This window comes from Lonchura striata, chromosome 11 (assembly GCF_046129695.1).
Source record: "Lonchura striata isolate bLonStr1 chromosome 11, bLonStr1.mat, whole genome shotgun sequence".
NCBI classification, from domain to species: domain Eukaryota; kingdom Metazoa; phylum Chordata; class Aves; order Passeriformes; family Estrildidae; genus Lonchura; species Lonchura striata.
Genome location: NC_134613.1, coordinates 4533943 through 4550785, shown reverse-complemented (window position 1 = coordinate 4550785; position 16843 = coordinate 4533943). Strand labels below are relative to the sequence as shown.

Sequence of the window (16843 nt, the reverse complement as noted above, 5' to 3'; positions counted from 1 at the left end):
TTTCTGTTCCTCTCTTGGTCCTCCCAAAAAGTTTTTGGAGCTGTAGTTTAAAGAGATCACATGTGTGGGCCTTGGAGTGGAAAAGGGTTGGCAGTAGGTAATAAACTTTCTCTCTTGACACAGAAAACAACCCTCTGCTGGGGCTATAATTTATCGACACTAGGAGGTTTTATGGCACAAAGTTTAACCAGTTATTCTCACACAGCTATTCTTACCCACTGCACTCATTAATCAGAAAGCCTTTTAAATGTCATCTAGTAGCAAGAATTAAGCTATTGTGTTTTGCACATCATCTCCCTTAGCTCGCTCTTTCATTTCCTCTTTTTCAACATTATCACATTATGTTCACTCTTCTTATTTGCTTTTCCTCTTCACAAAGCTCTTTAAACAGCTGCAAAGGGGGAGGGACCACTATGCTCACGAAAATTGCACTTTGCAGACCGCTTCTGTCAGGTCCTACTGTCTGTTTCTTTCCAGGCATTTCATACCTCCAAGATTCAGGTTTGCTTTTACATCTCTTCCCTGTGCATGCCTGCCAACAGAGCCTATTGCCAGCTGTCTAAGCTGAAGAACAGTAATCCACATCTTCTTACTGCCATGAGGAAAATGTACACCCTCGTTCTCTTTGTGGTGGGCTCCTTCTGTCTGAACGGTAAGTGACCTTTTCTTTCTCCTACAGCTTCAGAACAGTGGGAGCTTTTGGGGGTAAGAGGTAGGACAGTGACATGAGCTCACAGACAATTTGTAACCATCACCTTGGGAGATTGCTGACTTTAAGAGGATGTATAAAATTATTTTAGTGCTGTTTTGGGCTTGTTTGGTATCAGCACATGCACTACGACGAATATGGACAGACAGGGTATGGATATAAAATTACATAACTGTATGACATGACAATGATAATGACTAAATAACATCCCTTTAGATGCTCCCAGGATCATCTGTGATAGGAAAAGCACATTGTGCTGAAGGAGAAAAAAATGAACCATGATATGATCCATAAATATGACAGATCTCATCCTTCTACCATTATTTTCTCAAGTTCCTATATTTTGCAAAGTTCATACTTTCTAGTTTTTAAAATTAGAATGGAAGCAGTTTAAATTAAGTTATCATATGTAAATATAGGCTACAAAACCCATATATGCCTTTTACACAAGAATGTTTCCCTCAGTCTGTCAGGATTTCTTGAATATGTTTTAGCCAGCACAACAGCCTGCTAGCAGCATGAAATAGGGCATTTAGCATGGGAGCATCTTCCCATGGAGAGGCTCCTCGGAAGTGCTCTGGGAGAAACTGCCTGAAATGAAACCAAGATCATCAGATCACACACTTCCCATTTTTGTATATTCATTCCACACTTGTTTTATTTCTTCCATCTCTGAAAGGCAACTTCAGAAAACATCTACTTTGTAACAAAAGGAGAGTGAGGGCCCACTTTAGATTTTTAAGTTATACACTTCTAAACAACTGAGTATTTCCTTTTTCTTTGGAATTAACTGCAGTGTAAAAATTAAAAATCTTTCAAATGCAGTAAATTCACTGCTACTTCCATTGGAACAAAAACATTCCAAATCAGCATGTGTTCTTCTAAGAAGTTATGAAAATCTTTTTGCTTGAGAGTATGTTGGGAAGTAACAACATCATGAAGTAATTTGAGAGAAGATAATGGGACTGCTTCATTGCTGCTTCTTACTTGCTCTCTACTAATTACAGAGGGGAATTTGGTATGTCACTTATTGTGAGAGAGTAAAGGATTAAAATGGTAACACATGCTACAGTGCTACTTCTAAACAAATATCATTTCAATATTTATTATGAGAGCTGAGTTCAGAGAAACACTAGAAATACATCTTATGTTACATTTTGAAATGTAGACAGTAACAACAGTGAATGTGCCTGTATCTCTCAGCATTGGTCCTTATTCTTTTCTGTGGAAATCACTCCAACGAATTTGTTATTACACTGAAATCAAACAGCATAGCACAGGATGTCTAGTTATTTCATTTTATGTATTTAAATTAGACTATGCATAAAGGAAACTCTCCACAGCAGAGTGAATGAAGTCTGTAGTTTAGTTTCTTCTGCTGTGAAATTGGAAGCTGCTTGGTGCAATTTTTTTTAATGCTCATAGTCCCACAGAGAAAACAAACTTGCTGAGGAATGTGGTGATTGCTCTCCTTGTCACAGAGCAGATGTGTAGCATGTTCAGTGAAGCTAAAATAATTTCCCCAGCTCAGGATCCACCCCAGTGGGCTTTATTTATTACTGCTTTCAGTACACAAAGATATTCCACTCTCAAATTAGGACTGCTTGATCATTGTTGTTAAAATAATTTGTCTAAAAGCATCAATCTACCATCTGCAACATCTCTAGTGATTACTGCTATTTGGAAAAAAAAAAAAACAGTTTGTGGGGGAAACCGCACTTCCATTTCTTCCAACCCTGAGAGCAAAAAGAGACATTTCAAAGGCCTGGCTATTGTCACACAATGCACATAAAGATGAAACTCGATGCCTGGTAATTTTGTTCTCATTAATTGCCATCTGGTTTATATATAGATTGTTAATGGAAAGTAGACTGTAAAAATTAAACAAGAAACACTCATTTTTCACCAGTATTTACAGAGATTGGTTTTAACAAGCTTTAAGGCAGTGCTGGGCTGACATCTAGTGGTGTATGATACAGGTCAGAGCAGCCCCTTTATTTCTGATTACAAAGTTACGAAGGCTGGAATTTTATAAAGGATTATCCCTAGTGAAGGAATGCCTTCACTAAGAACAGGTAATAATTTCTCAAAGGGATTAATTGTTGAATAAATATTTTTTATTATTGAAGTCATGGTTTGTCATTAATCCACAAAGTTTATTAACACTCAGTATTTGGAAATCTGAGCTGTTCTCATCAGACATGCAGACCCCACACCATGTTTGGATTTGCAGACCAGGTGACTGTGATTGCTAAAAGCAGGTTTCAGAGTAAAAACTAATTACATATCCAGAATTAGCTTTCTGCAAATATTCTACAGTTCCTGCTCCTTACTCCCTGTTCAGCAAATACTCTCTGTGCAGGAATATTCACAGACAAAGGCAGCATTGCAGTCAAAACAGAGTTAACAATTCAACCAAGAACTCACATCTTTGCTAACAGAATTCAGTGACCACTGAATGAAACAAATCAACTGAGGATTTATTTATATTTTAATTATAGCCATATGTTTACATCACTTACATATGCAACAGTGGGAATGTCTACCAAAAAAAATCTACTATAAACAAACCCAACATAAAACTCCACCAAAGAACACAATAAAAAAAACCTTCTCTTTTAAACTACCACAGGACTTCTATCCTTATAACCACAAGAATATTAACTCCTAGAACACGGCCCTCTTTTCTTCACAGTATCAAATTTAGCTTTTCCTTGATTGCTATACACAAGAAAACCACACCAGAATCTGAAGCTTAGCAAAACTCATCATAGCTCTAACTCTTGATAAGCTTTTGATTTGGCACCTTGCATTGAGAACAAATGTCATATTAAAAGATCACGTGGTATAGGGCTTTTATAATGACTTGCAGGGAGGTACAAAGCAAGTGCAAATCAAAAAACAAACTGACCCAAACACAGATACATTCATCCAAATTTGTTTTCCCAAATGCCCTGGAAAGTATTTAAAAACCTATTCTGAAGAACCATGTTTTAGTTAAGTATAGGTGAAAAATTTGGGCTACCAGGCCACAGCCCATGCTGGTCTTAAAAGAATTAAATCAAGCCTGGTGCTTACCTCAACCTTTCCACAGAGCTTGAGTAAAAGTTGTTCTTAGATGTGAAATCTCTGATAATCTTTCTTTTTACCTCACTCCACTTTCTTGCTGGATCAGAAACAAGAAGGCGTCTTAGGGTATTTTTTTAACCTCAGTTGGATTCAGAAGAATTTCAAGTTTAAAGAAAGACTTGTTCAGCCTATCAACTTGCAGCCCAGTTCACAAGGAAATGTGGTGCCTTCTAGACATGCAGACAAACTTTGGCTGCTTATTTGATACTGGTTTTTGATGTCTGCTTTTCCCCAGATTTCATGGATATGCTACAACATAAAAAAACCCCATAGCAAATTAATGTTCCACAGATTTAAAATACTGCATGGTCAGTGTTTTTACTGTGTGAAATTGCTCTGGGAAATAGCAAAGCATGTATGCTGTAAGGATACTACCCTAATTTTTGCAATGTCTAGAGGTGAATTAGGTGAGCTGAATTAGGTGACCTTTTCTATGGAATAGGTATTCTACCCATTGTATTGGAACTTGCCTTCACTAACACAGTCATTTCATCAGCATCACAACACAGACCTGCCCAACATGGAGCACAATGTCTCTGGCTCAGTTTTGTTGGCAGGATGTTACCAGGACTTAGCTCATCAGTATGGTCAGGTGGTCAACAGTGGTTTGAAAATGCACTGGCGTGACTTTAAAAAGCACACAAAGAACATGAGAACAGAATAAACGACCCTGGGGTTGTGCCAGAAGCTGCTCTGCTCCACAGGGAATGTTCAGGCTTGTTTGATAGTAATCTGTAGATACTGTATTTTGTAGTCACAGGACTCCAGCTTCAGCAAAGGTTTACCATATTTGTGCTAGTCCACAAATCAGGTTTTACTTCCACATAAAGTAAGTCTAACATATTGCCTTGGGTTTTCAAATTTTGAAACAGAAACATCACTAACTACCAGAGAGTCCCCAGTCATGAAAAAACCCTTTATGGCTCCTAAAGCTTATCCCCTGGTTTTCTTTACATAAAGCAGTCTTTACATTTGTATGTGTACCTGCAATTCTGTTTGTTACTGCACTAAAGAGAGAAGTCACAGATGGACCCCTCCCTTTGCATCATAGAATAATTCTTCCTCTGCTATTAAGAGGATGGTTTGCTCCCAGTTTCTATTTCTGAGTGTAATCCCAAAAGTATCTGCCAATTTGAGTTTCACATTTTATTGCAAAAAAACCTGAAAGATCTCCTTTGATCTGTGCTCTGTGAAAGACAGTAAACTTCAGCAGAACAGATACCAGTGCAAGCACCGTATCCTCCTGTCTTTAGAAAATCAAAAGGTGTCATTATTTCCTAAAGATGATCTGATGCACAGATATTCTGTGAGCCCTACATCATGTCACTTTAGTCTCCCTTCCATAATCCTGTTTTGTGATGCTTTACAGGAAGCATGGCAGCGGATGCTGAAGAAAAACTAATGAACCACCTTCTGAGTCCTGACAGATACAATAAGTTAATTCGGCCAGCTGTCAACTCCTCCCAGTTGGTATCCATAGAACTGCAGGTTTCCCTGGCACAGCTCATCAGTGTGGTAAGTTCAAATTAGGCTATGCCTTTGCATTCAATACTACCTGCACAGCACTAATTAATAGTTATGCTGGTATTGCTACATCTCTGCTCTCTTCTAATTTGTGTAACACTATTAATAGGCAGAGCCCATGCACACAATTTACTGGTTTTATACCTCACAATGGAGCTACAATGGAGAAATCAGTCTATGCCTAGGCACTGAAGGATGAGGCCCAGATCTTCATTCAATACAATTCCATCTATCTAAAATTCAAAATCATTCCACTGATTTCAGTACAGCTACTGTAAGTTACCCCAGGTCAGGACCTATCCTGGACAGTGCACAGCAGCAATGTGCACACCATCCACTATCAGTGGAACGGTAATCCATCTTCTACTGAAGTGCTTCAATGGCCTGAAAAAAAGCTACAAAGCCACATCCAAATCACAAGACATATCAGGCATATTAATAAAGAACACTGGAATGTTGTAAAGAAAAACACACATTAGTTCTGGCTGGAATAGCTTAACATGGGTAAAACAATCCTCATGAAAGCAACTTCGGTGGGTCTAAAAGACACTCTCACCCACAAGGTTAGTATGTGGTTGACAGTTATTCCAAGGTATAAACACATCTTTACTAAGAGAGGTTAACAGTAACTGCAGTGGGAATGAGAACCAGTATATAAGTGGGAATAATTTCCTGAACTGGGGCTTTCAATTCTGCTGCTCTCCCTGGATGACAGAGAAGATATAGATGACTGCCTCCCTGTCAGAATTTGTGTAAGGGCTAGTGCCTGTACTGCTGTAAACTTTTAGAGACATAAAAAATTTATATTCTGAAATTCAAGATGAAATGAGAAAGACTGTTGGAACATAAGGGAAACGACAAACATCTGAGACTTCATACACCCATGCAACTGGATATAATATATCTAGATACACAGAGATGTATATACATATACACACAGGATTCAATGACATGTATACCAGATAATTCTAGTTAAGTGCTCTCTCTCCTGGGGAACTCCATCAGGACACAGACATGCATCCTTACATCCTGCACTACCACCACGAGCACAGTGTCCCCTCAGACTGCAGATACTGAGCATAAAACGGGAGGTGTCTTTCTCCAGAGGTTGTGATGATCAACAGCCTAAGCAAGGTGGATGAATAGGCAAAGACCAAGACCAGCACAGCTCAGTCCCTATCCCTCTATAGCCTTACACTTCGAGCAGAACAAAATTAGGCATCTTGTAGGCTCCAACAATCTTCAGGATCAGAGAATTAACTCATTCTCCTGCAGAAATCCTCCTGACAGATGTTCTACAGAGAGGTTTCTCTTCTGGACTGCTGTCCAGAGACAGCAGTTCATAAAACAGAGCCTGCCAGCTGAGAGATTACATGGCAAACCTTACACCAACCTCACACAACCTCATGTAGGCCTCCCTGATGGTCAGCTGTTCCTCCTGTTTCAAATCAAAGGTGGAGAAGTGGGGTGGGGTCGGGGAGGAAACCAGCTTAGTGAGGTGGTGGTCATTCTTTCCAAATAACTACACTCACTCCTGCCATAACCGTTCTTGTTAAAGGGCATTTGGAATTCTACATTTATAGGGTTATTATTTATCATCAGTATGTGTACAAGACTGGCTATCATACCTCAGAGAAATATCTGTCTTGAAATACACTAGACAAAACTATGCTCAAAAACCAACTGAATAAATCTTATTACTGCAATAAAGTGAAACATTTTAGAGGCCAGTTTTTGTCTCTGTTTTTTCTCTGCAGAATGAACGGGAGCAGATCATGACTACAAACGTCTGGCTAAACCAGGTAACAAACCTACAGAGAAATGAAACTGCTTTCACTCCATCACACAATTGTTCTGTTAGTGCTGGTCTGGACACTCCCATCACTACTGTACAATTCTTCTCTTAGGAGTGGATTGATTATCGGCTGGCTTGGAAGCCCTCTGACTATGAAGGAATAAATAAGCTGAGAATACCTGCAAAACACATCTGGTTGCCAGACATTGTGCTTTACAATAAGTAAGTAAAACTCGTGTAGTTTACACAGACAATGAACAAAATTTTAACCAAGGAACAAACATCAGAAACAATGAAGTAGGTCTGGTAAAATTTTAAAACTGAATTTTGTCACTTTTAGAGAGTAGCAAGTGTATCTGACTGGCCTGCTGGGCTCAAAGATAATTTTAGGAACATCAGTTCTCTGGTTAAAGAAATTCCAGCAGAGCTGGAAGATGTCTGTAGCATGAGCAATTACAACAGAGGATCCATGACAAGGCTCACAACTGAGACAGATTTATATGCAAATAGACTGTATGGAAAGAATAAATTGTAGGTATAATTGGAGTTGCAAGAAAACATCTGGAGTCCTATCAGACATCTTAGGGGCTGAGATACAGTTTTGTCTCCTTCTTCCCCCACTCCTTCTTCTAGCACAGATCCCAGGACACAAATCTATTACAATGTTCACACATTCCATAACTCCAGTTAATTCATGTAGAAAGCCAAATTATATTCAATTTTCATAAAGCATTAAAAAAATTTCTATTAATACATAGTAAATCTGTCAACATTTGACCCTGTTGCTTTATAGTACTGAGTAAAATATACTTCAGTTCCTCTTTCAAACAAACGCCTAATAGACAATTTTGTTTTGCTTTGGTTTAAGTCTCAAGCAAAACCTTGAAGTGGATGATAAACTTTTTTTTATAATAATCAAAATTATACTTTTATGATACTTTGAAAACCAATGAATTCATGAACACATGATTTATGAACATATACAGATGGAAACCCCAGGAAGTTTATATTTAACTGAGTTAAGTCTTTGGAATCCTACTACTGGAAACCAGATTTGATGAACACTTAAATCTAATGTATTAGTCACAAAATAATTCAGCCAGTGGATTAGGATGTACTTTGCCTGCTCAAAGCTTGTTCTGGTAAATTGTGCCTCTGCCCTCTGCTTCTTTTTGCTACTGGCCAAGCAATACCATTTAATAGTTTGCAAAAATAGAAAGGAATCATTGCAAAAGGTTTCTTAAATGCACAGGAACAAGCCTCACTCTATTGGATTTCTACATTAGTACAAAGCTTTAATTAAATTTTAGCTGAAGGACAGCTCCATGTAACCTCCTGCTGCTGGAGCAGAGTTTCACAGGCATCAGTCAGTTTGAGGTGCTCAGGAAAACACAAAGCATGTCCCCATGCCCACAGCTCTGTCTGTGGCCTGTGCAGAGGGCTCTGAGAGTGCAGCCCAGCCTCTTCTCACCACTGAGACAGCACAGTCAGCACCAGAACTCACATACTCCTGCCCCAGGATTCTGCCCAGCATATGGCATGGCACGATGGCAAAGCTAACTCGGGGAGTACAGATATGTCAGAACTAATATACTATTCATTTTTCAAAAGAGAGCTGTTTTATTGGCAATGAACTAGCAACCCCTATTAGTGGCTGTAGCCACTCACTCCCACATCTGGTTGTTTCACTGTCTGCATGAATTAGCTGCAAACGTCTCAGCTCAGTGCCAGGCACTCATTGCCTCCCCCAGGTCAAATATAACTGATTCAGATACATGTGCCAAGCCTTAGATACTTGTAGCGCTTCCCTGCTTAGGAAAAAAAAAAAAAAAATATCACCCTTAGCACTGAAGTAACTATTTTCCATGATGCCTTGTCAACAAACACTACTTTGGGATACTTAATGGCTTAAACAGCCCTACCTTGTTGGCCCAGACTATTGAGCCAGAGAAGACACTACGGACTGATAATCATCGTTTCCCTAAGGTAAAGGGACCATCAGAACATACAGAACATAGAAGAGTCCCCTGGTGGAAGTTCAGCAGTTGGAAGAGATACAAAGCCAAGATTGTTTGTGGGCACTAAGAACACCGTGGCTTGTCTGCTCTGGTTTTGTAATAAGTAAACATTAACTGGAGTGATGCAATAAATTATAAGCCATATAATTATATTTCCTCTGCCCACACTTTCCCTGCATTTCTAACTAATGCCGCTTATCCTTATTTCCCTGTCCAAGTTATTTAGGAGTGTGTTACTCTGTAGGAGTATTTTACTCTGTGTTCTTAGCAGTGGCTATGTTCCAGATCAAAGGTACCTCAGTTTTCACATAGGATGGTCTCATTTTTGCTTAGCCTTCAGAGATATAGGAAGCTTTAATTACTTGAGCAAACATTTACAAAATACATTTATTTCTTTGAATGAAACAGAGGTGTGTATTTGGTATTGAATAATAATTTTAAAACTTTTTTTCCTGTAAGTATTGGACCAAAAATCAGCTCTTTGACTGGGAGAAATGCATACATTGATCTCCCTATCAAATTTTTTTATAGCTCCCTACAGCACAGATTTCAGAATAATAGTAGTACTAAACTTTCAGTCTCAGAACAACTTGGGCCCACAAGATCAAGAATGTCAGACCTTTTCTGTTTTGATCTTTATTTTTCCTTCTAATATTTTATCATTTCCTCCCCTTTCTCTTCTCTCATTAGTGCGGACGGCACGTATGAGGTCTCGCTGTACACAAATGCTATTGTAAAGAACAATGGAAGCATCCTCTGGTTGCCACCAGCCATTTACAAAAGTGCCTGCAAGATTGAGGTGAAGCATTTCCCATTTGACCAGCAAAACTGCACCCTCAAGTTCCGGTCCTGGACATACGACCACACAGAAATTGATATGGTGCTTAAGACTTCCATGGCGAGCATGGATGACTTCACACCAAGTGGAGAGTGGGACATTGTAGCACTCCCAGGAAGAAGGACTGTAAACCCTCTGGACCCCAATTATGTTGATGTGACTTATGACTTCATTATTAAAAGGAAACCACTTTTTTACACCATCAATCTTATAATTCCCTGTGTGCTAATTACATCCTTAGCCATCCTAGTATTCTACTTGCCTTCAGACTGTGGTGAAAAAATGACTTTATGCATATCTGTGTTGCTTGCCTTGACTGTGTTCTTGCTGCTGATCTCCAAAATTGTCCCTCCAACATCTCTAGATGTTCCACTGATTGGGAAGTATCTCATGTTTACAATGGTTCTGGTGACCTTCTCAATAGTTACCAGTGTCTGTGTGCTCAATGTCCACCACAGATCTCCAAGTACTCACACTATGCCCCCCTGGGTAAAGCTGGTTTTCCTTGAAAGACTCCCAGCCTATCTGTTCATGAAGCGCCCAGAAAATAATTCTCCACGGCAAAAGCCATGCAAATGCAAAAAGACAAAAGCAGAGAATCCTTGTATGGAGCCATCTGACTTCTACAAGAACTCTACTTATTTTTTGAATACAGCTTCTGCCAAAAGATATGATATGAAAGTCTCTGAGACACCTGACAATGTCAGCAGTCATCGAGATTTTAGGTTAAGAACAGGTGCGAAATTTTCTCCTGAAGTGCAAGAAGCAATTGATGGAGTCAGTTTTATAGCAGAGCACATGAAAAGCGATGACAACGACCAGAGTGTAAGTAAAAATGAGACATCCCTGTCCTTCCAAACTTCATCTTCTGTCCTCCTTGGTAACATGCTATTCCTCAGAAAGCATATTTGAACTCTAGCTATTGTCAAGATTTGAGAGAGATTCTAGATATAGCACGTAAAAGGAAATAATTTATGCCATTAATGAACAGCAATTTGATAACTGCAAATACTCTCCTGATAAATAACATGGCTACTTCTACAAAAGGAGTTTGCTGATTGCCCAGTAAGTTATGAAACACACTTAAAAAACTTTGTTGTCACATTCAAATGGTGATTGGCAGGGGAAGAAAACAATATTCAGTTCTAGGTTAGAAATAGAATATTTTTCAGCACAATGAATCAGTAAGACTGTGATTCAATCCATGGCCAGGCCAAGTTCATCAGAAACAACGTACCTGCAGCTCATGCTCATTTACCTGACCAAGCACAGCAGGAGGATTTAGCAAAATTGGTAGAAGCCCTTTGCAAACACCCTCTCTAGACTAAGACAGCTGTCTGTATATTGCAACCATCGTGGGTAGGATTAAAAACCTCAGCAGAGGTGACACTTCTTTCATTATTTATATATATACCAGACTCATCACTGCTTAGGAGAAATACTTTATTTAAGCTGTGCTGCTGCTCTATTCCCATAGCCCTACTCACAGGCCACCAACTAGCACAACAGAGCTGATAGAAGCACTGTGAATAATTCTCGGGAAATTCAGGTGGGTCACAGGGTTTTTTTTTAGACAAGTTTTTTAGACCTACCATTGTCTTCTCTCTAATCCAGACCACAGTGAGACTCCAGGTTCTCTATTCCTGTTGTGCTTCTCCTCCCTCAGCCAAGCAGATTAAATAAAGTCTGGTTTCTGATCTTGCAGCAGTCCCTAGAGAAGCATGCTGCTGAGTAGTTCATGTTTTCTATTAACTGAAATTACTGTCAATGTAAATAAAGAAGTTCAGCTATTAACATTAGACATGAGCTTGTAAACATTGAAACTGACTTAACAGAAGCTGACTTCATAGTGCAGGAAAAGGTTTTCTAATTGCTCAGAAATTCTTGCAAGGATGTGTTGCACACTAAAGGATCTACAAAGCTTTCACTTGATAGTAAGAACAATTTTCAAGAGCATTTTATATATTGAAAATCCACTTACTGCTTTTCACATAGTGGAAATATCACTCTGATATTACATGTAATTTTTCTAGATTCATAACTTTATTCCTTGCTTCCTTTCCTCATCACAACGGTCTGATAACAACTGTTCATGTACATTTACATGGTCTGACTGCAGAAGCATTCAATTCCCATTAGCAACAGTGGGAGTTGAAAGTGTGCACCGAAGGAAAAATATGCAATGGTCTAACATCAGACATGATTCAACTGACAAGGATGATAAAGTCACTGATGTGAAGACATCCCCTGTGTAACGAGAATCAATGAGAGAGGAAAAATTATTCCTCAGATGCAAATGAAGATTGATATATTTCCCCTTTAAAATAATAGCCCAGTTGGTCATTTCAAGCTGAGACAGAATCTAAGGCCATGACATTCACAGAAAACACATGCAGGGCAAAAAGGGGTTTTAATAAAAGCAACAATATTAACATGCATTAAACCCCATGAATAAGATGACTGCTAATAAGAAAAGAATTCTGAAGCTAACCTTGTTTAACAACAATAAATACCATCTATTTTTGCCCACTGAGATTAATAGAATTTACAAACTAAAATTGAAGAAAAAAATTCCTTAATTGGATTATAGTGTGGGTCCTTCAGGGCTGCACCACACCAGGCAGCCACACTTAGTATCTGATGTATCTAAGAAAGCTAAGAAATATTTACTGTATTTTTCTTCACTGCTCAGACAGGTTGTAGGAGAAAAATCCCTTACCAAGTCTAAAGCCAGTTTATTCCTTGAACTTTGAGATCAGTTCCCTTTTATTTTGATTAGAAAAACCTCAGCATTAGCAAGAGGAAGACCAAAATAATATGACAAATTACTAATATCTTTAATTGGCTTTTTCTTCCAGGTCATTGAAGATTGGAAGTATGTTGCCATGGTAGTGGACAGGCTGTTTCTCTGGATATTTGTCCTTGTTTGTGTCCTAGGGACTGTTGGATTATTTCTGCAACCACTTTTTCAAAACCACACTGCTGCCATAAACCCTTAGTTATTATTTAAAATTGTCAATACTTACGCAGACATTTGGTCTCATTCTGCTCTCAGTTCCCCTTTGTTAACTCCACGGAGGTGCCAAGTGAGTTGCACTTACATCCCTTAGAGTAGAGAAAAGGAAAGTAGAACTTGACTTACTGGGATAGGAAAAAAAGCAAAACAAAGAGAAAACTGGTTTGTTTGGGTTTTTTTTAGTGAGTCCAGTACTTCTGGTGATATCTTGCTGAACATTACAGTGAAAGATTTTTACTGTACAAGATGTCATCCTGGCATCATCATCATAATCGTATTCTTATTCATTTTAAATATATTGTCTTAGGAAGGATATTTTCTTTCCTTAGAATACTGCAATATCCCTATTACAAAGAAGCAAAGAAGGTACTGCTGTGAAATTTACTTCCTTCAAATGCATCTAAATTATTTGTGTCTGATTTATAAAGAGCTTTGCAAGTAGGTTTGATATATCTGAATTGAAAACCAGAAACACTTTCGAGGTAACCACTGAAAGGTTTCTCACCTTGCCTTCTCTGGTAGCCAGTGGATCAGCAAAGGCCAAATTAATGTATGATAAACATGTATATAATACTCTGTTTGATGATGAAATATAAATAAAACATAAAATTTTCCTTTATATAAATTTAATCCTCAAATTTCCTACAAGTTTAACAGCTCATGTATCTGGGGCACAAACACACTTTAATGAGTCTAAGGCCACAAGCACAGGAAAGCAATGGTGAAAAGCAGCAAGAATGAGAGGACATGTGAGCACACATAGGCCTGCATGTTTTCTAGAGAGATTTTAATCTGGATTTAAGTATAACTAAACCAGCTAGGGAAGCACATAGAGTCTTAAAGTTTTTGGCAAAGGACTAGACCTAGACCCCCATCACAGGACAATCCCACCACAGTTTGTTCCAGGTAACCTGCAAAAAGAGAAGTGGGCTCCTGTCACTTTTCAAGTTAAACCAATCTCAGGGTTTTTTTTGGGGTGCTGTGAGGACACACAACAATTGTATCACCATTGGTAAGTACAGCTAATGCCTGGTGAACAAACATGAAATCCACTATTACTTGTGAAGGGGATTTGAGGCTCACCTGTCCCAAGGGGATTAGTTGACACCTAAACCTGTGTTCTTCAACAAGCCACAGCTGAAGACAGTTCTAGCCCTACTTGCCTTCATTAAGACCAAGCTACATTTTTGCCTAGATTGCCATTCCCAGGCAGCCTCAGATAAGGACATAGATTTAGCTGTGCCAAACAATTGCTCTGAGCAGCTGCAGGGCTGCATTCACTCCCTCCCAACCCCCCTGCACCAGGGGCAGCCCCCACCCCTGAGGCCTGGGAGGGCTCCCAGGGCTGAGCACTTCAGCAGGGCTGGGTGCCCGGCAGCCTGAGAAGATGGGGAAAAATATCACAAGTGGGGTGGGTGAGGCTGTCTTCAACGCCACCTTAGAAGAAGGAAGGGTTCACACTGTCACCCTCCCTTCCGTTCCCCTTCCTCTAAGCACTGTGGACCTGACACAGACAGGGCAGGGAGGTGAGGGATAACTGTAGGGCTGCCTGCCCTAGTGATGCAGGTATGCCCTGAGGTCACCATATCCTCCCCTCACAGAGGGGGCAGACCCCTGGCCATCTCTCATGGTGACCTGTGGGTGGTGTAAAGTTTAAATGGGTCAAACAGGCTCAAAATTCCCCACCTCAAATGTTTCCTTCTCCTTTTCAGACCTAGAGAATAGAGATTCTTCTCTGCAGGCACCTGTAACAATAACAACAGCTGTGAGGTGAGATGGGGCATGAACAGCCTGAGAGAAGAGGGCTGCCTTCCCCAAGCAAGGAGATGCTGCTGTATGCTAGATTACATCCCAACCACAGGTGCACACACTGCCCCAGCTGCTGAACAGCGTTTTCTGCTTACAGAGAAGGCACAGAGAAGCCAGGGAAGCTGCCAGCACTGTGCAGGCAGTGTAAAGGTGAAGGCCCTTAAAATATCAAAATAATGCTGAACAGGGAATCTGAAAGAAGCCGTGCAGACTTAAATGCTAAAGAGCTGCTGCACACTCCTTCAGGGCAGGAGGGAGAGAGACTCACCCAGCCAAGCAGCTATGGATGCAGCAAAGCAGCTGCAGCCCCATGTACAGAGCACAGACCCCTTTCTATTGTTTTCACCCAGCATCAACAGCACTTTGGGCTCTGTCCCACTCTTAGCCTCATTACTTTCCTACTCGTCTCCCTCTTATCCTCCCCCTCACTGCCTCACTGCATCTGAAATGAGGCCCCAGGTGCTCCCATCTCAGAACTGGCCTAATCTCTATGAGCAGTGAAGACTGATAATGCTTGGCTCTGTAACTGCAGCCTTCCAGCTGCATTATCCTCATCATGGACAAAAGTTTTAGAAAGGATTTGGCAGCTCAGTTAGCAGCTATTGCAGAGTCCAGGCAGATGAAGTCCTCAGACTTGACAAACCCAGAAAAAGCTTTCAAGAGGCACACTGCTGGCCCCAGGGAGATCCCTGCAGAACCAGAGCTCCTCATCCAGGAAATGTTGGGCACTGGTGCTTTTCATACACTGTGGCCACTTTACTCCTTTTTAATCATGAGTGAAAAATATACTCTTTTCTTGGGAACCACCTCTGTATCTTTAGCATTTCCAGACATAATTTAATCCACATCAAACTTCAGAATGAAAAATTTTACCCAAAGTCCTAAAATTCTAAAAAATCTGACCTCCTAAAACTGCATTTTCCAATTGGCAAATCCCATTTTTGCCTAACCCTCGGCAGCATCACCTATGTAATACAAAGAACTGCTCCCAGTTTAACTTGCCAAAGAATTACAGGGTTTTCTGCTTTTATTTTTTGGTAAGATTTTAAAACTAAGATACTGGAGAAAAGGAAATATTAAAAATGTCTTCTTGCAGGCAAATATGAATATGATAATGTCCCAGTTCACTGAACAAAATAAACTTCAACATTTCTACTTTTCAGGGATTTTACCATAATGCTTTCCATTAAAAAAAAAAAAAAAAAAAAAAAAAAAAAGTGGACACTCAAAATGTATTTTACACTAAAATTGTTTTTTCAATGATAGTGTGCTTCCCTACCAGAGGAAAAACCTCTGTTTGGTTTCTCTCCATTCCCTACCATTACAAAACTCTTTAATCCTATACCAATCATGCCTTCCATCAGAACATGCAGAAATTCCAACACCACCACTCACCACCTGCACTCAATGAGTTTACTGGGGACTCTTTCTGCAGCCCTGTAGACACAGCAAACTGGGAACAACTGGGAGCATCAATACCCCAGACCAAAGGTGGGAAAATGGTCTTTTCTTCATCACCTGAGTTAAGATTTGATCTTAACAAATCTTAACAAAGCAAAACCCTTCTAATAGCAGCATGTTTATTAAAGAACAAAGGCTGAATAGTTTCTTACTGCAGATCTTCCTGGGTAGAGCAGTTTCCCCCTACCCATACAAATTCTTCTTCTGTGTAGTTCTGCAATGCAGTCATGGTGACGTGTTCTCATCACATCACCCTCCCCAGCCATAAAAATAATTCTACCACAATTCTGAGCTGATTTCACCAGGAGATACAGCACAGGATGTTAGAAACAAGGTATCTGTGCCATACAAACACCACTGACAATTTCAGTAACTGGGCAAATTAAGCTAAAATATCTATATCTCTTGATGCCTCTGTGAAGAGGAATCAGATCAGATCAGTGACCAGTGATCAGTGTTTCCAAATCAGATCAGTGTTTCCAAATTATTGAGGTTAAACATTGACTTTTGAGGAACACCAATTATGGTTTGATCTTTGAAGCTT

The 16843-nt window shown here is 39.7% G+C and overlaps 1 protein-coding gene across 1 annotated transcript; it reads left to right on the top strand.

Moving 5' to 3' along the window:
• The first annotated feature begins 349 nt into the window (after positions 1-349).
• CHRNB4 (cholinergic receptor nicotinic beta 4 subunit) lies at positions 350-13012 on the top strand. Its single transcript, XM_021546798.3, has 6 exons — positions 350-652; positions 5208-5353; positions 7120-7164; positions 7270-7379; positions 9866-10838; positions 12872-13012. The coding sequence occupies exons 1-6, from the start codon at positions 529-531 to the stop codon at positions 13010-13012; spliced, it is 1539 nt and encodes a 512-aa protein (XP_021402473.1). The 5' UTR covers positions 350-528.
• Positions 13013-16843: the final 3831 nt, after the last annotated feature.